Source organism: Olea europaea, chromosome 20 (genome assembly GCF_002742605.1).
Source record: "Olea europaea var. sylvestris chromosome 20, O_europaea_v1, whole genome shotgun sequence".
NCBI lineage: Eukaryota > Viridiplantae > Streptophyta > Magnoliopsida > Lamiales > Oleaceae > Olea > Olea europaea.
In genome coordinates this window covers 14071736-14096468 of record NC_036256.1, presented here as the reverse complement: position 1 = coordinate 14096468, position 24733 = coordinate 14071736, and the positions used below count along the sequence as shown (strand labels likewise).

Sequence of the window (24733 nt, the reverse complement as noted above, 5' to 3'; positions counted from 1 at the left end):
TCATGTTTTCAATGAATAAAAATATTAAGTGCAATCAAATATAATATTCCAAAATGTAGAGTTAATCTAAATGATTACTAAAAACATCATTAACCTAGTCAAAAAGTCGATATCAATATACCAAAAGTATCTATTACTACTCCAAAAATAACTTATTAAAATAGTACAAAATATTCGACCCATATTGAAGACATCCCACAATCATGGTGATCTTCTGTTGGCAAGCAAGCATTTGGATCAGATTTGTACCTTGTAACATGGTCAGCGAATACCGGATTGCTACATACGACATGCTTTATTTTAGTCTGTGAGACTGAGTAGTCCTGGAATCAAAATAAAGAGAAAAAGTAATTGATCATAGTGTACCTTTATAAAATAAATACCAAGTGACAAACATCAATTTCATTTCACTTGGCCTAGTGTATATGGCTATTGAAATTTACGAGTAAGGTCCTCTTTATTATGGTTCTTGTCCAAAATTTAAGAGTAAACAACAAAACAAGTAAAATAAGACAAAAAAAAATTACTAGAAGAGCAAACTGGACATACCCAAGTCATGGCCACTTGTGCTTTTGACTCCACTACTTGTGCAGCTTAGACTTCATGAACCAATCCAATTTCAAGTAATGGAAGAATATGCATCTACGTTATTTAACTAACGGCAACTAAAAAGAAAAATAAAAACCATGACAATGTGACTCAAAACCATAGCCGAAGGTTAGCCACAAGACATCATAGATCAATTTATAGAGAAACTAGACTAGATAAATGGTGGCAATGGGAATTAATATTCTTTAGTCACTATCATAAACAAAAGGTCCATTTGTGAAAATAATGAGACCATAAAATTTATAAGAATGATAGCTAGCAATTTATAAAATTATATTAACGACTACGACTTAAAGATGGAATGAAAACCAAAAAGGCTAGTCTCAAAACCCTGTTATAGGAAATTTTTATCAGTGGTGAAAAGAGACGTCTTTAGAGCCACATTTTTCCTACCTCTTCGTAAATGACAATAATATTTTGTAATTAAGTTCAGAGACCATATATACCAACAAGGCATTTATTTAAGCATAAAAATTCCAAACCAACATTTTGGCTGCAACACGACTAGAAAAAAGTTTAGTCAAAATGTGTGAAGATCATAGTAGACCTTGTTCTGAACCCGATTTTTCTGATACTTCGCTCCAACTCCATTTGGTCCATAGTTCATTCCATTGTATGCCACTACTAGAAAAGGTCAATGAATACATTACCGTAAAGAAGCAACTGAAATCGAAAATGAAGCACGCACTTTCCAAAACAATTTCTTATAAACACCTTTGAAATTGCAAAAACTATGAAGCATAAACATCAATGAAATAACTCCAGCATAACATGCAAAACTTCTGCAAAAATTTATAAGCTAAAAAATCTAAATTAATGAATTCACCAATCTCTGCAATTATCTATAATTTAAGATCATCTCATATTCCCATTTTATGAATGAGAATAGTCCCTCCTTTAGCAAAAGGCATTTTATCTCCAAGCGTTTAAAACAAGTTATACAAGTCATACCCAGACTTTCCAAAGTACATTCTAACAGCCCAATAGTTACTGTAGCATGCACAGAATGAAATAGTGATGCAGGAACTCTGCTTTCACCAGATTGAAAAGAAAAATGCACTTCAAAATATAGAGAACAAAGATAAGAATGAGAATACACAAGGAAAGCCACCAGAGTAGAAGAAAAGCCTATCTAGTCTCACAAAGATAAGATTACTAAATTTTGTTGACTTAAACTTCCTAACATCCCCCAAGGATATTGGGAACTGAGGCTGAGGCGCTATAGGTTTTGTGGTAGATTATTGAGAGTTCATTTTTTTGTAATGGCAAGGAGGATGAGAGATGGTGGGCAAAATGGTGGCTTTTGCCCACCAACCTGCTACTGTTCAAGGCAATTCAAGCTCGGTTTGTCGATTGGCACATAGCGAATTTAGAAGTCTGAGATTTTTTCTCTCTTCAGTCCTGACCTCGATACATTTTGGGCCTAGGAATCCGTTTCTTGATGCAAAACTGTTTGCGGGAGGAAGTGGACTGGATTTTTCAGCATCTATGCAATAAACAGGGTCACCATGTACACACATCTCAGAGTAAAATAAGATCTTTAATCAGAGTAATTGAACTGTTTTTACCATGTACATGTATGTTCCCATTTGTGCATAGTTTAGAGAAAATTATAATTGGGTGAATAATTTAAAGGCAAGTAGACAGATTACAAGTTTGGTGACTGAAGCTTACTATAGATTCTAATCATTCCAAATCAATAATGAAATCGTATTCTGGCCCTAAATGTTGTGAAATAGCAACTCGTTGGCCACTGCCCAATGCACGCCCAAATCAATTCCTAGCTACATTCAATCCCACAAATCACATAACCATAATACCCAAGCCCCAACAACTCATTTTCAAATAGAAACCCTCGTCAAGTTTTAGCAAACAAATATAATATCAAACAGTCTGAAGCCAGGATTAGAAGGTTAGGGTTCATTGAAATTTACGGGAAGTGGAGAGATCCGAGCAGTGGCGAGAAAAAGAAATAAACTGGAATCAAATACTTCCAATGGCGTCGGTGACTCACAGTGATCGGTAGATTTTGAGCGATTTCTCTGTAGTCGCGGGATGAACACTGTAGTTCGGTGACTCACAGTGATCGGTAGATTTTGAGCGATTTCTCTGTAGTCGCGGGATGAACACTGTAGTTCGTGCTCTTTTCAATTTTGAGGGATTTAAGTTTAACTATTTGTGCCGTTTGTGTAAAAGATTGACGGGCTTAGTAAATTTCAATTTTTTTACATACACGGCATGCACTAAAAGCATGCTGTAAATGCTTGTTTAATACGGTGTGCAAAGGATGCACGCCGTAAATACTTTAATTAATTAATTTTTTACGGTATACATATAGCACACGCTGTAATTAGTCTATTTTTACGGCATTCCGTAGATGCGCGTCGTAAATGAATGCTGTAAAAGGCTGCTTTTGTTGTAGGGACATATCGTTCCATAGACTAGTTCTTTAACGCTATTGATGCTAGATGGTATTATTTTTACTTGTGATTTTAAAGTACATTAAACATCTTCCAGAGTTATTGATGTGCTCGTGACAAACCCTTGTCATTGAAGGGACAAGTCCAAAAGTCGAACAACCAGCCTAGATCTTGCACCAAGACCTCCAAGCTATGATGTGAAATGCATGGTTGTGAATTTTTATCAATATAATAAAATGTCAACAACAAATTATTTAATTTTGTCGACTTCTTGGATTCTTTTTTACTACCATTTGATTCATTATCAGATGTACTAAAAATTTTAAAGTAATTAATTTATTACTATAGTTGCGTTAGTTTTACTCTAGCTCTTCTCAATTGACAGAAATTCTCTGTTAGGAACATAAGTCTAATTAAGTCCACATGTCATGTCTCAACTACCCATAAGCCATCATTTTCTTAATTTATTCGTCGATCAATATCGTCTCCATTTTTTTTTTTTTTATCAATATCACTTTCCGCTCCAGTTATATATTGGATACCAAACGTGCATAAAAATGCAAGTACAGTATACTTGTCAATTATAATATACATAAAGGATCTCATGAATAAAGGACAGACACAAAGAAAGCCCCGTTTGGTAGCAATGTTTCATCCCAAAAAATCAATTTTTTGACCGTTACTTTACTATTTCAGTTGTTATTTTTGACTTCTTCACTTACAGGTGAGATTCACTTTTCTCTCTAAAGGTCAAAAAATCAATTCTTACAATCATTATCGTAAATATTCTTAGTTTCTTAAAGACCCAAAGGAAGTGTAACCATTGAACATCGAATAATTCTATTTGTACATCCAAATGTGTATTGAATTATTTACCTCATCTCATATGCACGCAGGATCTGCGTAAATAAAAGAAAATCCAAAAATGTGTTCCCCACCCCCTATTGTGAGTAATCAGTAAGAGATTAGGTAAAAAACTTCGATACATGTAACATCGTCCTTGAACATCAAGGCTGAAATTGTTCGTAGTCCAACCATATATGAGAAAATGCCAAAGGAAAAAGTATTTGATCTTCTCTCTCTGTGTAAAAGAAAATCATTCCCAACTTATTTGAACATCAAGTACGCTTGACAAAAATGTGCAATTGATTTTCCGCAAAAAAATCAAAATAAAAAAAATTAACTTCGTCCTTGACTGAATCTAACGTGTCACTTCCGTCAACTACTTCCTATAGGTCTTGTCCATGGAGATAAAACTCTATGTAAATTTGTCTTGTGGTATAATTTTTGGTTATTGAACTTTTTCATTACGTCTACGACTTTTAGGTTTTCCATTGTGATTTAATTTACCTCTTTGTAATCAAAGTACTCCAAATTACAAGATCCGACGAACCTACTAATGTTTTGATCTCTTTACAATTGGAGGACTAGAATGCACGAAATTAATATTTAGGATTGAAATGCACAATATATAATTATGCAGGACGGAAGGAAAATAATGTAGGACAAACGAAATATTTTTGCAAAAAGGAAAAATCAGAAGGATTTTGGAATGAATAAAATTTGGGATATAGTGGCCTATTTATAGAAGATGAAATGTTTTGTCCAAAAGATAGAACGGTCGAAAAGTTGTGTCTTCTTGAACAAACACAACCAATTTGGATAGACAATTTTAACTGTCAACCGACAATTTCTAGAAGATGCCACATGTCGTGCATAGAAAATTCGAGGAAATAAATAATATAATTCAAATATATTACTTAATTTAATAATAAAATAATATGATTCAAATACCAACTTGGCCAAGCCCATGACCCGTGCTGTGTCGCAACCTTGCCAAGCTAAGCCGACTGATCGAAAGGACGACGACGGTCACGTATGGACTTTGGCTCAACCTATTAGCATGTGGGTTCTCTCCACTCCAAAAACTATTGGTATCTCTAGGGGCCCAAACCGAAGTCCTAAACTTAGCAATATAAAGTGGTTTTTATTCTTTTAATTTTCCTATCCGGGATTGGCATTTTTCAATTTGCCACCAGTTTTCATTCCCAATTTATTTCAACTCCAAATGGTTTGGCCTTAATCTTTTATTCACCTTTAATTGGTTTTGAGAAAATAAATAAGTAAATATATATACTAGTCGATGCCACGTGCATTGCACGATTATTGTATTTAATATATCTTTATTAGCGTGATGTAGAGATATTTTAGTTTTCTTGGCTAATTATGCTTTTGAAGTTTGAATTAACTTTTTTGGCATGAATCTTCTCTGGCAGTTAGTAAAAATTAGATTTAAAATTGTGGGAATATAAGTAAAAGATAATTTATAATTTTGCTATAGTAAAGAATAATTTAATTTTCTTTTTCTTTTGTTTTAACCAACTTTTCTTTAGATTATTTTATTATTTTCTTACATTGAAAATTGAAAACATTTTAAATGCATTTAATTATTGAGAGAGTGAGTTTGGCTCCAATTTTCTAAATTAAAATGTTAATTGAAAGAGTATTTTGGAGGATAATTTTAAAGATTGACTCTTTATTATAGAGACTATCTCATGTTTAAAGACTTTTCTAAAGATATTTCATTTAAATAATTCTGAATATTATAAATGGGTTTGGTTTGAAAGTAAGTGGGAATGTGGATTCTTGTGGTTAAAATAGTCAAATTTCTGTGTGAGACATTGCACTTGTGATAGAGGATGAAAACAAACACGTCTCTTTCTTGTAGACAAAAGATAAATGCCAAAAAAAGAAAGAATCTTGCAGAATGCTAAATGCCAAATGTAACTAATGTTAGTAACTATTTCACCAACATACTTTATTTCTTCACTTCAAATTCATAACTCATTTTTCATCTGCATCTTCAATTCATTCATCTCAAATATCAAACTAATTACAGTATGAAATTAAGTAACAAATTCTAAGGTAAGTTGATTTTTATGAATAATGTTATTTATATGAATAACTTACTATTTTTAATCGTTGATATTTGTGAAAGAAATGTGAAGTTTGTATCGAAAATGAAGTTGGTGATGTGGAAAGTAAGTGGGGGAGATGGCCTCACAAATATGTGTGGGGACCCCACATGAATGCGTGGGGACTCCCCGCACGACTGTGTTGGGACTCGCTACACCAATTTGGACTCCCCCGCACTCGAAATTTTCTCTTTTTTTGTTTCTTTTTTTAAAGTTAAATTATAATAATTTTTTATATAAATTGGAGACAAAATCTCAGAATTAGAAATATATATTAAATCTGATGATTGATATGCATTGACAGTAATTTTTTTTTCCAGCTCACATGATATATATGATATATACTTATATGAAATCACGAAGATATGTTGGTATATGTTATGACATTTTTTATTTCTATTATTTGTGCAGATGTCTCTAGATTATATACTGTCACCAAACCAATGATTTTCTGGTACTATCACTTAATACCCTAATTACCAATATGTAAAAGATTGTATAGCATTGCTTCAAGCATATGAGTAATCACTTTTAATCTCTAGCCATAGCAGTTTTCATGAATTTTTTTATGGATTTATGTATAAAGATGAAGAGCAACAATTCAGCAATAAACTAATACATGAATTTACATTGAAGTTTGTTAACTATGGTAAAAGGAATAAGGTGTGGGTGAGGTTGGACGATCATTTTGCTCGTTTTGGCTTGCAAGAATTTTGTTTAATCACAGGATTACCTTGTCATGAAAAATCTGTTAATCTTGATCCCAACAATTCTCGATTTAGAGATCAATATTTTGAAAGTAAAAAAAGAATTAACATGAGAATGCTTTACAATGTATTCCAATTGTGTGAAGATCCGGAGGATAAATTAAAATTGAGATTGGTGATATTGGTAGAATGTGTTTTGACACCAACGGAAAGATATATTGATTATAGAACTTTAGGCATGGTTGAGCAACTGAATGATTTTTTGCTGTATCATTGGGGCCGTAAGACATACTTTGTTTTGTTGAAATCGTTGAAATAATCACATATTGAAAGAATACAAAGAATACAACAGTCTGGCCAAAATGAATGTAAATATATACTACATGGATATGCCCTTGCCTTTCAGGTAATTTTTTTTAAAAATTTATTTACTCTATATTTTGATTTTATACGTATTTAACTTTTATTTTAAATTCTCTGTTGTAATTTTGGATATATGAAGTATTTCCTCAAATTGGAGACAAATTTGGACAACGTATGTATAAAACATTACAGGCTCCAAGAATGCATAAATGGAAATCAAAAAAAAATATTGAGTGAGAGAAATGTAAAGCAAATTTTCACTACCCAAAATGTACGATAATTTTATATATATATTTAACTATCAATTATCTAATTATTTAATAGTGGGAGAGGAAAGTATTATAATTTTTTATTATATTTGTAGATTGAAGTACTTGCAGTGTTAGCACCCACTGAAGAAGAATTGGACAAAGTTTGGTATATGACTTTATCATTACCAACTGATAATCAACATACTATTTTAGATGACATCGTTGGTAGAGAATTTAAGAATGCACATCAACAAATTTCACAACATATGGATGAGCAACAAATTCCACATCGTATGGACGAGCAACAAACAGGTGTTGGTGGTAGTTCAACAGCGCAGATTTCAATTGGATTCCAGGAGTCTGGTCGTTCTTCTCTTGATTTCAACTATGTAAGAAGAGAAGAAATGTTCAATATGTATAGGCAACATGTAGTGTCAGATATGTTTGGCTTGTGTCATAATCTGAAGACAGACATAGTTGATGAATCAAGAAGACAGGAAGCAGAAACTCTTCAAAACCAGAGACAAATGTTTGAACAACATCAGAAATGGTACGAAGATCAACACGAGCGTTTGGGCTTCCAATCTGGCATGCATTCCTATCATACTGCTCAAGAAACAAAAGAACAAGATGCTCGTTATCAAGCATTTCTTGATCAACAGAAAGAAATGTTTCAACAACAACAGAAATGACATAAACAGCAGTATCAAGGAATGTTTCTACAACAACAAAAATAGCATGAAGATCAGTATCTGGGAATGCAGTCTTATATGAAGAACAATTTTGCTTCCATGCAGTCTTATATGGACAGTAATTTTGCTTCAATGACGACATACATTGACGACAAAAACGAAAATGTGATGAATCGATTAGATGATTTGGAATCAAAACTTGAAGTTATTGCTTATTCACAGCTGCGGGATGTTCCTGGTTCTAGTAGTGGTCAGAAAGCACTATTTCAACAAATTCAACCGGTGGAAACATCCAGAAAAGAAAAATAAGAAAATAAAGTATTCAAATTATCTGTTAGAAAACTATCTCATGGAAAGATATAGAACAATAAGAGACTGGGTGGCGCGAAATTCATCTAGATAAGAAATTTGATTATATTTTATTAATTGTATTACATTGATTTAGTAATAATTTAAACTACAATATATATATATATATATATATATATAGTGCATATTGGAAGATTGTAGGAGATGACAACTTATATAAAAGAGATACAATAAAAACTATAATGGATGCAACCAAAGATATCAATATTGCGGTTAGTGAAGTTTATAACTCTGACTCAATTAATTTTATTATGCTCAACATATCTAATTTATTTCTATTTATTGTATTAGCATATAAAAATGGAATTAAAGTTATTGAGAGAGTTGATCAATGAAGGTTGTAGTCCCGTTTTCAAAGAATATGCAATTCTAGATTTCAAATTTGAACATGAATGTGTTGCCCAATTGATGTGGCAACATAATGTAATGGCAAAATGTTTCAGCCATTCCCAGAAGGATTTATTAACTGTGACTTTGCAGCAATACATAAATGGTGATTTGCCGGTGGCTGGGCGTTCATTGATAGCTTGCAACTATTTATTAATTCTGTGTTCATATTCGGAAAAAAACTGGTATCTCTGTCTTGTTAATTTTCTGGAATGGAAAGTTCAAATATACGATTGTAATGAGGAGTCTCATACACCAGAAAAAATCAGAGAACAAATAAAGTCATTAGTTGGGATAGTCCAAATTTCATTGAATTCTATCAATTTTTCTTATAGGAGACCGGATTTAAGGAAGCATAGAAACAAAAAGCTCAATTTGGAAATTATACCTTACCTACCTTACGCAAATAAGAGGTATGTATTTAATGCATTTAAATTGACAACATTTATTCTTTCCTTATTTATGATTTTATCCTTCTACTATTTATTTTGTCTAACAGAAAATAATTCTTTGATACAGGGCAAATTCTCCAGTATTTTTACTCAAATATATAGAATGCTTTGTTTTAAACTATCAATTAGAAACAGTTGAAGCAGACAGGATGAGTATATATAGAAGAAAGATTGCAGTAGACATTTGTTATAATCAATATTTTCTACATCCCCATAGTTCTTGATTAGTTTTTGATTGTAAATGTGAAGAATTTGTAAATGCTGCCACGATATTTGCAAACAACTTACTGTACCTTACCGTATTTGCACCTTACTATTTACAATTTACCGTATTTACAAACAATTTACTGTATTTTCACCTTACGTATTTGTAGGCTACATACAGATTTTTCACTTACAAATACTGGAATGCAAAACACTGTAAATTCACTTACCAACTGGTTGACACTCCGCACACACGTCCCACAAATTTTTTTATAAATTATCAATTAGAATTAATTACTATTAATTATTATTTTTAAATATTCTTTAGATAACAACAAATCTTTTGGTTGGTGAAAAAATAAATGAAATAATGATGATTTATAAAATTGCAAGCAAATTTTTTATTTCATATGGTGGCAAAGTCAAGAAATTCACATGAAACTTCTGAAAAGAAGAAGTTTCACGTGAATGAAAGAGGAAAAAAACAAAAAGAGGTCATTCTTTCTTTTGTTTCAATTTTTTACTTTTTTTAGTAAAGTTTTCTTTCACAGTTGCATTCTTCATATTTCATCCCAAAATCTGAGGAAAACAAATTACAAGGTAATTGTTTAGTTTTTAGAATTTTTTCTTTATTATTTTTTGTAGTTAATTTGTTTTCTGTGAACGTGAAAATTTTATTTTCTACAGATTTTTGAGATTTTTGTTGTATTAACATGGTGTAGAAGAAAGAGTTTTTAATCTGTGGATATATTTGTCAAAGAAAGAGTTTTTAATCTATGGATATATTTGTCAAAGAAAGATTTCAGAGTTTCTAATCTGTGGATATATTTGTCAAAGAAAGATTTCAGAGTTTCTAATCTGTGGATATATTTGTACTTCAGGGTTGGTTCATTTCAATAAAGAGGAGCAACAGAATTTTAAATTTGTTCGTGAAATATGTTATGTTAAATGATACCATATCACCAAAATATGCATACTCCTCAATGTCTTTGTCATCAACCCAAAACATATTTCTCTTTAAAATCAACCATTCCTTCCAAATTTCATGTGATTATCTAGAATTATATATGTTGAGGTAAATTGCTTTATATTAGTTATGTGGATAAAGGGGAAAATATTTGTGTAAGACATGTTTTAATTTTTATTTGTAATGCAAATATTAGTTTGTAAATAAGTTTTGTGATTTCATGCAGATGTCTCTAGATTATGTGTTGTCTCAAGACCAATGGTTTTGCGCTACTATTTGTCAATATCCAAATCATCAATATGTTAGAGATTTGATAGAATTGTTACAAGCAAACGAACAAGCATTATTATTGTGCAGTAATTTTCATGGATTTATATATGGATTTATGTATAGAGACGAAGAGCAACAATTTAGTAGCAAGTTAATACATGAATTTGTAATGAGGATTGTCAATTCCGGTAAAAACAACGAAGTGTGGGTAAGATTTGATGACTATCTTGCCCGTTTCGGAATGCAAGAATTCTGCTTAATCACTGGACTACCTTGTCAAGAAACATCTGTTAATCTTGACTCTAGTAATCCTCAACTTAGAAATCAGTATTTTAATGGTGTGAAAAGGATTTCTATGAGAATACTCCATGATGCCTTCAATTCATGTGAAGATTGAGAAGATAAATTCAAACTTGGATTGGTTATGTTGATAGAGTGTCTTCTCAAACCAACTGAAAGACATATTGATTATAGAATGTTGGGTATGGTTGAGCAGCTTGAGGATTTTCTTTTGTATCCATGAGGTTGAAAGGCATATTTTGTTTTGTTGAACTCATTGCAACAATCACACTTTGAAAGAATACTAAGAATGCAACAAACTCAACAAAGGGAGTGTAAATATTCGCTACATGGATATCCTTTTGCTTTTCAGGTATTTGATTTTTACTAAATTTTTTTCTTTTGTTTAGTTTAATGTTGTATATATTTAATATTTACCTTTAATTTCATTTTGCAGTTTTAGATATATGAAGCATTTCGCAAGATTGGAAAGAAATTTGGACGAAGGAGATACAAAACATTACAAATTCCAAGAATGCACAAATGGAAGCTGAGGCAAATATTGACAGACAAAATTGTAAAGCAATATTTGTCTACACACGATGTATGGTAATTATACGAACATTTATGCATCTAATTATTGTACTATACTATAGTATAAAATTCTAATATGTTATTACGTTTATAGATTCGAGTGCTAGCAGTATTGCAACTAATAGAAGAAGAATTGCAGAAATTCTGGTACACAACTCTATCGTTACTGTTGGACAATAAACACGCAATATTAGATGGCATAGTCGGTAGGGAGCTTGGCAACATTGTACCACAGATTTCTCATAACAAACAAACAATTAATGCTGATGATGTTGGTACTTCCAGAACATACCCTTCAGTTGGAGTGGAGCCTAACTATAATTATGTCAGAAAAGAATAGATGAAAGAAATGTTCACTACACATAGACAATATGTATCTGGTGTGTATGATGACTTGAAGGCACACATGGTGGAAGAATCAAGAAAACAATGGGATGAATATCTTGAAAATCAGAAGGGAATGTTTGAACAACAGCAAAAATGGCATAAAGAACAATATCAACAGCTGCACTCTGCTTATCAATCTGGTGTGCAATCTGCATATATGGATTGTTAAGCTTTCTGCTAGGATTTTTTTGGTCAACAGATGGCTGAACAATCGAGAAGACAAGAAAGTAATTATCAAATAATTGTTGATAATCAGAAAGAATTTTTTCAGTAACAACAAAAATGGCAAGAAGATCACCATCAGGAAATGCAATCTCACATGCAATCTTACGTGGACAATAGTTTAACTTCGACATCTTACTTTGAAGAACGGAACAACAACATGTTGAATAGAATGGGTGATATGGAAGCTATTGTTGGTTGTTTACAGGAAGATATTCCTGACTCCAGCAGTCAAATTCGTGGCAAGAAAGTAACATCTGAACAAACTCCTCAAATTGAAATGTCCACAAAAGAGATGTATAATAGGAAGATAAAATCTTCAGGTTTTCCTCTCGAAGACTATTCTATGGAGACGTATTTATGAGTTCATCAATGGGTAGTGGTGAATACATTGGGGTAAAAAGTCTAACTCTAATTTATTAGTTATATTGTACTTGGTTCACACTGATATAAACTATCATCTACAGTACATATTGGGATGTTGGAGGCAAAATGTATGGAAGAGACACACTATACAATATACTTGAAGACAAAGATATCAGTATTGCGGTTAGTGAATGTCACAAATTATAATTAATTGCAATTTACATTTGACATATAATTTATATCTATTTATTGTATTAGACTATAGAGATGGAGTTGAAGTTATTGAGGAGATTGATTAAAGAAGACTCTACTCTCCTCTCTAAACAACATGGAATTTTGGACTTCAATTCCGAAGCTGAATGCAATCATCAATTGATGTGGCAAACAACTTTAAAAGAAGGAAGTTCTAGTGCAGATGATCGTCAGATAGACTTGACCGTATTAAAAAATTACATAAGTGGCAATCTGCCAGAGCACAGTCGTCCATGGATAGTATATAATTATTTATTAATTCAATGTTTGTATCCAGACGATTATAATTGTTATCTTCTCATCGTTGATTTCCGTCAGTGAAAATTTCATATATATGATTGCAGTAATGACGTCCACACACCAACAGAAATCAGGAAACAAGTACATACAATATATGAAATATTTCAAATATTATTGACAACTTCTGAATTTTGTTCAAGCAGACCTGATTTAAGAAAGCACCGAAACAAGAGGCTAATCTCTAATTTGCCTTGCGCAAAAAATGGGTAAGTATTTAAGGCATTTAAATTGTTTATTATTTACTACTATATTGAATTTTTCTTTTAATTTTGATTTCTATATTCATTATTACTTTAGTCTAAAAAAAAAAATTTGTATGTATGCCAAACTGTAGATTTTTTGTTCTCAAATACATAGAATGCTTTCTTCTAAAGTATCCATTAGAGACACCTGATTTGGAGAGAATGAGGATATATAGACGGAAAATTGTGACTGACATTTGTTACAATGAATATTTTTTAAATCCCCGTAGATCGTGATTGTAATTGTAATTGTGATATACATCCTCGATGTTGAAAATGACTGTTATGTAATAAGTAAGTTTTTTATCAATTTGAAATTATTTTTCATTCTTGTTTTCTAATTCATATACATATATATTGGTATAATATAAAAAGAAAGAATAATATGAATATAATTATATGGTGAGGAATTCTGTTCTTTGATTAGTATTTTGTGGGTGTAGACATATATTTAGTCGATTAAACTCTTATTCTTGTTGCTAGGAAAATTGGAAATTTCATACCTTAGTATTTGAATTTTTTTGGAATTCAAGACTAATCGAAAGTAAATGAAAGACAGAAAATAAAAATGCTTTATAAGCCGTTCACATTTGTGAAATTACATATTTTGCTATCCAATCATACAATACAGTTTAAGCATATATGATGTAAGTGTTAGCCTACATACATCATTTGTTAACAAGAATGTGCTTGGCAATTTTCAAATAAAATTATACTGATTAAGAAAACAAAAGTGAAGACTAATTCGACAAAATACAAATGTCTTGATTAATATTGTTGACAGTTTTCATTACCCAAATTACTTGCTATCCAACCATATAAAATGATGTAAGTATCAGTTTACAGATATCATTTGTCAACAACAACATGCTTGACACTTTCGAAACAAGATTACTAATCAGAAAAAGAGAAGCCAAGACTAATACCAATCAGAAATAGCAAAATAAACACTTCAATCATAGTTTTTTTAATTTATCTTTTGTTTTGGAACCAAAAGATCTGTGCAAGACACATCCAAACTGCTGCTTTCATCAGATGGAACACTCCCTTCATCTGATGATTTGAAAAGGGCTCTCTTGGCTGGCGGTGACAAATTCTCTTCAGAATCTAAAGAGTGTATAAAGATATCTTTCTCGCTTGATTTAACATCAATATTTGCTTGGTTTTTTCCTCTTGGGCTTGTCTAGTCTAGATCTTCTAGATCTGTGACAGAGATAATGTCAAATCTATAACTTGATGAATTAGACTCAGTTTGGATTGCTTTTAGGTAGAATGCTCGTCGAGTATTTTGCATTTTCTTGATGACATCTTCAAAGTATGCTTTTTGTGAATCCTGTATGTTAATGTTGATTCATCAATTAATATTGCTCGAGCAACATGTTTTAGGCTGCAAAATGTTGAAGTTACATTAAATTCTTACAGAATCGGTTTATTCCATCAAAGATTGTGCACTTGTAAATAAGAGCTTCTCCGCTGTTTCACCAATTGCACTTGCATTAAGCGAGCTTGTGACATCTGTATATATATATATAAAAGTAAAATATACCGAGAAATAGTTTTAGAGTTTGGATTCTTGCAAAAAATACAGAGATAACTTTTTCCAAATTCAGCATTTGATCGTTTATAACAGTTGTTGCAAGCCATGTACCAAGATTTGTTATCAATTTTGTCTGTAACTGTTGTGCCATTTACCCAATAAAACTTCCTCTGTGTCAAAACATAGAGGGTTTCAAAACTGAAATAAGGAATACGTATGTACATTTTTTTATATGTATATATATAAAACTTGTCGTAAATACCATTACCGCTAAGAAACGTCCTTGAAGATTCTGAATAGGAGTGAATTTACTTCGCATAGGTGGAGAAAGATTTGTGAGGCTTCTTTCCATGTATGGTTTTTTCAATATCAAATCATCTATTTTGATTGAATTTTCTTTGACCCTAGTAAACGTAGTAAATGAGGTGAAATAACCTCAAGAAATTATCCCTAGTGACGAGGGAATATGAAAAAAGAATAATAAAATAAAATCAATTTATTCTACATACCATTCCGTCATCTCTTTTACTTCCCTGAAAGGTGTATTTATGAAGAAAGTACTATGGACTTTTGTGGACAATTTCAAACCTGCGTACATGTGCAAACTAATACATATATATGTTGTATTATATGCTAATGTAAGGTAAAACATACCAACAACTAAACACATAACACATACCAAAGAAAGACGTAACTCTGAGACGTGTTGTAAAGATGACTGGTTTTTCTCTATATTCTCCGCTATTACTACACATTCTCTATCAACAAAGGAATTCTAAAGTGTAAGCATCATTGTTTTGAAATTTTTGTCTAGGAGCAATACATCCTGTACCCATGTTTGGTTGCCATCTTTTGAGTGAATCATTCGTTTAGGCATCATATCAATTGCAACCGTGAGTATATTTGAAAGTATAAATTTTAAAATCTCTCTACTTATTTTTTTAAATACACTAACTAATAAATAATTGAATAATTCAAGATAACATGATGAATAACAAAAAATATGTATTTCTTACTTATATCAGCATCTGTATCCATATACTCTTCTGCTTCATGAAAAGCTATCAGCTGATATGTTGAAAAAACAAATTCCAGATTATCTTCATTTAGTTCAACAAGACGAGTTTATCCAGATATAATCCAGTGATAAGATCCTATCGAATATTTGTAGTTTCCCGTGTTATTCTTCACATAAACTTTTGAAATGGCATATGTTTTCCCCAAAACAAGTTGATCCTCAAAAGCACTGATATTGGAATCATATAAGGTACCTTGGATAGTATTTCCCTGGAAAATGAAATTGAAAAATGATGAGAAATTTCTTAGTTATCTGATTATATATGAATGAGAAGTCTTAATAGTTTTAGTTTTGAAGTTGAAGCCATCTCTTATAATTAACAACAAGAAGAGTTACCTGAGTATCCATCAATACCAGATGTTGATATCTTCCATTGCCTTGTTTAGAAGGTTTTAGTGATTTTTTTTTGATAACAATGACTTTGACTTTCCACTTCTCGTTGTTTGAGACAATTTCTGGTATGAGTTTACATTCTTCTTCCATTTTATCTAATCTAAAATAAATAATATGTCAAATGTAGTTAGAGTACAACAGAGGAGGGGAGGATGGTAATCTTAGAAGGAAATGAAATGGTTTAAATAGATATAGTATAATTTGTCAATTTTTTTTTAAAAAAGAGATAAAATCAGTGAAGTATGGCTAAGTAAATCAGTTGATTGATTAAGCTGAATTTTTATTATCAAGTATATTATATAAAAGTACATTGCAGAATATAATGTATAGAAATGGATTAGTCTCTGTATGATGAAATGTGTAAAGCAATGGATTAGTTCCATACGATAAAATCTGTAAGGTATGAGATAGAAAAAAGATATGTGTACCAGTATGGAGAAGGTAGTATGGTGAAAGTATGACAAGCAAGTCACAATAGTAAACAATCAATAATAATTAATTATTTAGTAAAAAATAATTATGAATAAAAAAAGGGGAAAAATTTTCAAAAGAAAAGGGAAAAAAATTTGCTTTGCAAAAGTTGCCGAAATTGCTCCGCACTATTTGGAGCACTAAAAGGAAAAAAAATCACTCTCGTGCAAGAGAAATGAAATGGTTTAAAGTAAAAAAAAAAAAAAAAGATAAAATCGGTAAAGTATGGTAAGTTATATAAAAGTATCTTCTAGAGTATGACAAGTTATATATAAGTACATTCTAGAGTATAATGTATTTGGAATGGATTAGTCTAAAATTTATAAGTACATTTGAATATATTAGTTTACCATGTATGCATGTAAAATATAGAGGTATGGCGCATGACATAAACAATTAATAATAAATAATAATTTAGTAAATAATAAAATATTTTTTTTTACAATAATTCTTAGAATTTGTTTCCGAAAAAAAAAAAAAATCAAAAAAAAAAAAAAAAAAAAAAAACTCCGTTCAGTGCGGAGAACTTCTCCGAGCAATTTGTGCGGGGACTCCCCACACCATTTTGTGTGGGGACCCCCGCACTGTCCCCACACAAAATTGGCGCGGGGATCCTGCACGACTGTGTGGGGACTCCATGCACCAATTTGGACTCCCTGCACTCGGAACTTACTCTTTTTTTTTTTATTTTAAATTATAATTTTTTTATATAAATTGAAGACAAAGTCTGAGGAGCATATGCTCCGCACAGTGCATAGCAACTCCAACAAGTACTCCACACTGTGCAGAGTATTTTGCCCATTTTTCCCCCTTTTGTTTTGATTTAAATTTTTATTTACTAAATTATTAATTTTGAATTGTTTAATAATTGTTTTACTGATTAATCAAATAATTTGATTAATATATTAGCCAATTCTTTTCATCTTAATCAAAGTTGTTCATGTGGAGCATTCTAGATAATACTCCGCATTGTGTGAAGCATATGCATGTTGCTTTTTTTGGCAAATTACATTATTAATTATTAATTGTTTACTCTGTCAGTAAACAAACAATCAATTATCATATTAGACCATAAAAATTCAATTGGACAATTTTATTGTATAAGTAAACTATTCTTTTGTTAATTACGTAAAATTATACTTTTATTTCTTCTTAATCTCATTAGTCATTTTTTTTATTTCAACACTTTACATCTTCGTGATAAAATTCATTTTAACCAAATCTAGCAGTATGTGAAAAATAAGTCGTTTTGTCTAAAATTTGTCCACTGTGCAGATTGCTCCGCATAGTGCGAAGCAACTCCAACAAGTACTCCGCATTTTACTTTGCGGAGTATTTTCTTCCTTTTTTTTATTTAAATTTTTATTTACTAAATTATTAATTTTTAATTGTTTAGTAATTATTTTATTGATTAATCAAATAATTTGATTAATATGTTAGCCATTTTTTTGCTTAATCATAGCAAAGTTGTCCGCACTTAACCAAAAGTGGTAAAGTTACTCCGCACACTGGCAGCATATCTGCGTGTTATTTTTTTTGGCACTTTAAATTATTAATTATTAATTGTATGAAACCAATTGGATAGTTTTATTGTATAACTAAACTATTCTTTTGTTAATTACATAAAATTATACTTTTATTTCTTTTTAATCTTATTAGTCATTTTTTATTTTATTTCAACAGTTTACATCTTAGTATAAAATTCATTTTTAACCAAATCTCGCAGTATCTAAAAAATAATCTCGGGGTCTGAACTACTTTGTCCATTTCTTATTTTGTCTATTTCAATATTCCTACCCGTGAAATTGTTGTCAAATCTTTTCTCAAAAAAGGACAAAAATGACAAGTATTGTTTAGTTTAAATAGTTTCTTATACCACTTCTTTATACTTAACCAATTTACATATATCTTTATCTTTACCTATCAAGCTTTCCTAAAAAAATCAGGTTTAATGTAGTATTTTTTTTTTTTTTTGATTCTTTTACTACAAATGTTTCAAAATAAATTCTTAGTTTTAAATGATACATAATTTTCAATCTTTAATTGTGTTAAAAATCATACATACTGCAGTTCAGCAACACAAAAATGGATGTACCACATAACTTCTTCAAAATTATCGACGTTTCACTAATCATAACATTCATTTGGTAAGTTATATAAAATATAATATCTTCTTTCATTTCATATTTGTATGAATGTTTTATCTACTGCCTATATTTTTTTCATATATTGTAGATGCTTCCTACAGCTTTTGTCAATTGTTGGAGACAAGAATTAGGTGATAAAGTACGATTAACTTCGTATGATGGTATAATTGTAACAATACAATTACAAACAATTGATGGAGAAATATATTTGACTAATGGATGGGAGCAATTTTTTGACCATCATAACTTACAGGATGGTTTTGTTGTAGTATTTGAATATGATAGAAATTCAACGTTCAATATGAGGATATTTGATCATTCTAGATCAGAGATTACATATGGTTCTGATGTTGACGAAGATGAGGCTTTACATCTAGATAATCCTGCATTCGAAGTAACACTAACGCTAAATCAGAACAACCATCGAGAAATTGTAGGCTGTCTTTAATATATCATTCTATATTTACCTTTTTCAGATTATTTTAATCTTAACATCATCCATATTTTTCTGAAGTCTATACCAGGAAGGTTTCCAAGACACCATCTACCGAGATATGTGCGGAATGTTCACCTTCATGATTCTTTACATCACAACTGGGATATCACTGCAAATTCAAGACCAAATAGTGTGATACGTCGACTTACTGTAGGCTGGGCCAATTTTTTGACAGAGAAGGAGCTAGAAATTGGAGATACATGTGTAATTGAATTATTAAATAACGAATCTCCAATGTTCATGGTTTACAAAAAAAAAATCACAACAATAGAACTCTAACTCGTCTGTGAAACTTTGTACACCAGTAATGTTTAATATTTATGTTTATCCATTTCACTTTTTCAGTAATTATCTTAAACAATTGCATACAGATTTTAAATTACACTTTTTCCCTTCTTTACAATTAAAAAATACTACAGTCTTTTTAACTAAAACATAACATTCTCTTATATATTATATATTAATACATATATGGTTACATCAACACACATATATACATAGATTCACTTTCAAGAAGATGTTTTCAAGTAGAATCAGTCTGTGTTTTGTAATAATATCACTTACCATAGGAATATATTTACATAGGAATATAATTATGGAATGGTAAAATGATTAAGTTATTTTAACTTACAGAAGTGGTTTCCACAAACGGTTTTGTCATTTCTATCTAAACTTCTAAATATCAACTTCACCAATTGTATTCGTACTAACCATCACGCAATATTTGACAGCTACACAGCCTAATATGAATAACAAATGATGATTAGTAAACAAAAAAGTAATACAGTGAAAAAAGTTATGTGTAATCAATATTTATATTCAGAAAATATATTTCTGGAAAGAATAACTTCAGAAATCCTTTTTGCAAAGATAAAATTTTGCTAAATCAATATTTCATCATGACAATCAGAAGTCATAAGTTTAGATTTGTTATTAATTTTGTGTTTGTAAAAACAAATATAATCAATAAAGAATTATAACAAACAATTAAGCATATACCTGAAAATTTAATATTTACTGTGAACTAATTCAAGATTTCATGATAGACAACATTTTTTGTACAACAATTATGTGATTTTGTTTTTGACAAAAGGTTTAATACGAACTTTTATATTTTCTCTTGTTTTGACTCAGGACAATGCGACATACAATTGACCATGGGAAAATACAGGTTCTGGAAGATATAAGCCAACAAAATCTAGAGTTTGACCTTGAGATTTGTTAATGGTCATTGCAAAACATGAACGAATTGGAAATTGAGTTTTTTTAAATGGTACAGACTGTTTATCGCCTTCAAGAGGAATAAATGAAATTCTAGGTAAAAATACTTGCTTTCCACGATATTCTCCTATTCCAATTTCAGCCAAGATAACATTCTGCTTAAAGTCACGACAAATAAATCTAATTTCATTGCATAAATCTTCTGCAGGATTGATATTTCTCAGCAACATAACTGGACAATTTTTTTTCAATATGAGTTTATGTGGAGGTATACCGTTTGGAGTTAGACTATTCAAAAAATTTTCAGCAATAAAACCTTCATTTTTATCAATCACTTTATCAAAACTAAAATATGTAATTTTCTCTCCCGGAATTTCTTTAAGCAACATATTGTTTATTAAATCTACATATTCATTTTTTGGGGTTAAAATAATACTATTCATCATAATATGTAGGTTGTTTTCATATGTCTGGAAATTGGGAAACACAATGTCAATTAATTCATTCAATGATTTAAATTCATCTTCGAAATGGATGGTAATATCTTCAGGAAGTGTAATCATTTGGCATGAATGTGTTTTCTCTATTCCATTCCCAAATTTCAGCGAATATTCACAAAATGAAGGATCTAATTTAGCTCTCATATTTTCGGTTAATGCTAGTTGTGTAAAAGAAGGCCATAAATGCGAAAAAACTAAACTTTGCCTTCATTATATCATCTTTTGTTCCTCTTTGTACTACTAGTAAAACTTGTCGAAAATCTCCTCCATACCCAATGACTTTTTCACCAAATGGTAATTAACATTCAGTAATGTCTCTCACATTTTATCTAAAGCCTCAAAAGCATATTTATGAACCATTGGTGTTTAATTCCAGATTATTAGCCTAGACAATGCTAAAAGTTTACCAAGCGCAGACTGTTTACTCACCGAATAGCGCATATCACAACTTACTTCAAGTGAAATTATGAATCTTGAAGGTCCCGTTCTACCAACTGGTAATAGAGATGCAGCCACACCTGATGATGCCGTTGCTAGTGCGATAAGATTTCGAGATCGTACACAAAAAAATAATGCCTTATACAAATATGTTTTTCCAGTGCCTCCAAGACCATCAATAAAAAAACATTCAATTCTTATCATTTAAAACACAATCTAAAATAATATCATAGGCATTTTGTTGTTCTTTATTTAAACTCTCACTATAATGTATGTGTGATTGAAAATTAATATTAGTTGTTTCTTTGGCAATTATGGTTTCAAAGATATCATCATCATTCATAGTTAAATCAAAATCTACCAAACAAAAATCAATTATATTCTTACCAACACCTTCTAAGAAAGAGTTTATACAGTGTAAAGCTTTCATTTCAGCACTTTGTTGTGTGAAACATTTATGTAAATAATTTTCTATCATGAAATTCTTAAATTGATCCCATAAATTTCTTCAATTTGTAGGGCAAAATAAACTCAATAGATTGGGAAATAGTCTCGCAGTGATATAGGCATTTAGTAAGCAACTACCTCAGATAAACACATCTCATAATAGTTATCTCCACTAAGGAGACCATGAGAAAGTGCTGCTTCACAATAGGTAGATAAAACAATACCATTGACTATTTTTAAATCTTCAAAAAATTTTGGCCCTCTAATATGATTTAGCAAAACTCATAAAAAATATCTTTCACCTTCACATGGATTAGCACTGACTATTCTACCAATAACATTTTTACTTTTTCTAGGAGTCCAAATTCGCATGGATGTATCACATACGAAATAGGTTGAAAAATCTTTATACAGTAGAGTTTTTGCCTTTTCATTTGAAATATTGATTGTAAAAAATTTTGTTAACATTGTTCAGTGAACAAAATCTTTATTTATAACCTTTGATAAATCATTTGTCTCCTTGTATGTAACCATTTGAGCATCTTTAGTATGTAACTGTAAAGAGATTACTGTAGGAGATTTATCTAATAAATCAAAACTAAATATCCTCTACATAGTTTCAGGTGGAGATATCCATCTAACTGTTTGGTAGTTTGAAATCTCATCAATGAATTCTTCGTTTGTTTCTTTATTTAAAGTAAAATAAATACGATCATGTTCCTTATATACGTGTTTGTATAGATATTTAACATCTTTAACAGAAGAACACACCTCCACATTAATGTGACAATCATATTTAGCTAAAATGTAAGGATTATACGATACAACCCATATATTATCCAACATACACCATCTTATTTTAACACTTACACCATCATTGCGACGCTCGTAAAGTGGGTAGGAATCATTACCCAAAGAAGTATTTTCAACGTAATCTCTCGGATATTTATTTTTACACACAAAATTCTTTTCCATACAAACATTCTTAGGATTCAAATTCTCACAAGGACCATGCATCATATGTTTTACAACAGTAACACGTAGGTAAGGGTAATTTTTCTTGTCTGGTATTTCTGATGAGACAATTTCATCGACTTGTATAGAGTTTCGGATCTTAGAATTTCGTTTAAACATAAGGAGAAAATGAGCGTGAGGTAATCCTCTTTTCTGAAATTCAATAACATAAACATATGCAGCAATAGGACCCAACAACTTTCTCTTAACCAAATCTGTCTTCAATTCCTCAAACTTGGCACGAAATATCCGTACTAATAAATCTGGCCTATTCTGTATTTCATCACTATGTTTCAATTCACATTTTATTTCAGGCCAATTTGGATTACATGTCATTGTCAAAAACACATCTGGTTTGTCATATCTCTGAACTAAAGACATTGCATCCATATATCTTTTAGTCATGTTCCTAGGACTTCCAATAAAACCAGAAGGCAACACTAATGATTTACCAATTTTATAACCTCTATTCTCACCATTTTGTACACTAACCACAATTCCCCAATATAATTCGGCTCTTATAATCTTTTGTTTATTACGAAAGTACTCTAATCTTGTTATTTCAATTTTCACGTACATATCCACAACATATTACTGTAAAAGTCTGTCAGCATGTGAAAGAATACAATTATTTACACACCTGATTTGAAGCTTGTAACAATAATATTCTCGACATAATACAGTTATTCGTTTTTTCTTTGCCTTCAAAACTATAAGAAGGAAAAAAATTATATCAACAAAAACTTCATTCACTAAATGCAATGAATTACATAAATAAAATAGTTTAAAAAATAGAAATTACTAAAATCGTTTACCATAGTCTTCTACTTCCGATAATTGACCTGCAGAATGGACATGATTAACTTCTAGTAAATTCTGACAAATCCTAGCTTGTGAAACACTTATATTCACCTTTTCAATACCTTCATGCTATCCAGGTTCTCCATACGGAAAAAGTAGCGGATATTAGAGAGGATCATAACAACCATAATAGTATTGAACTTTATATGCATTACCTGAATGCTCATAAATTAATAAATCCCAATCTCTAGTATTTGTAGATGATGGGTCATCGTCAACCCAAACTACAACTACTTGTTCTGATATTGGCAAGTTATATACTCTTTGATCAACAACAGGATTAGACTTTAGTAAAATACAACATGATTCTAAATCACTAACTTCACTTAATGATCGAAAAAACTTTGAATAGGAATTTTTGTTGAGAACATCTATCAACTTTCTTATAGTAAACTCACAAAACTTATTAAAAGTATTCAGTCTATTACAAATTTCATTTTCAGTATTATAGAAGTATAACTGTAAATAAGTTGAATTCTCATTCTTTGGCACAAGCGAGTTTATGAAATGATATACTTGTCATTGAACTCTAAAAGTATATATACATTTATTATTCTTACACAATTTTTTGTCATGCTTAACACCAAATGAAGTAAACACAAAATGATTGTTAAAACTACGAATAACCTTTCTAAAAGCTACAATCTCTTCAGATGTGGAAGTAAATAAATCATACATTTCAGGAGGTATATCATGTAACTGTAATTTGATCTCTCCGTCACAACAACAAAAGCCTTTGCTTTCTTTATAGAATTTTGTAGCACCACAATAACCACAAATTTTAAAAGATGGCAAAACATAAGGTTCATCAGGAATACTTCA

General features: G+C 30.7%; 1 protein-coding gene and 1 long non-coding RNA gene across 3 annotated transcripts; both read right to left on the bottom strand.

The window, feature by feature from the left end:
* Position 1: 1 nt before the first annotated feature.
* Positions 2 to 2682, bottom strand: LOC111369727. 2 transcript variants are annotated; one of them, XR_002698239.1, is made up of 4 exons: positions 2544 to 2682; positions 1157 to 1233; positions 550 to 665; positions 13 to 323 (listed from the first exon to the last, which is right to left on the bottom strand). It is a non-coding gene; the product is annotated as an uncharacterized LOC111369727 (long non-coding RNA). The 2 variants fall into 2 exon arrangements; XR_002698238.1 differs by having other exon boundaries at positions 2 to 323; positions 550 to 1233; positions 2544 to 2675.
* A 17423-nt stretch (positions 2683 to 20105) lies between these two features.
* Positions 20106 to 23455, bottom strand: LOC111369096. Its single transcript, XM_022990581.1, has 2 exons — positions 23014 to 23455; positions 20106 to 20170 (listed from the first exon to the last, which is right to left on the bottom strand). The coding sequence occupies exons 1-2, from the start codon at positions 23453 to 23455 to the stop codon at positions 20106 to 20108; spliced, it is 507 nt and encodes a 168-aa protein (XP_022846349.1).
* Between the last annotated feature and the right edge of the window lie 1278 nt (positions 23456 to 24733).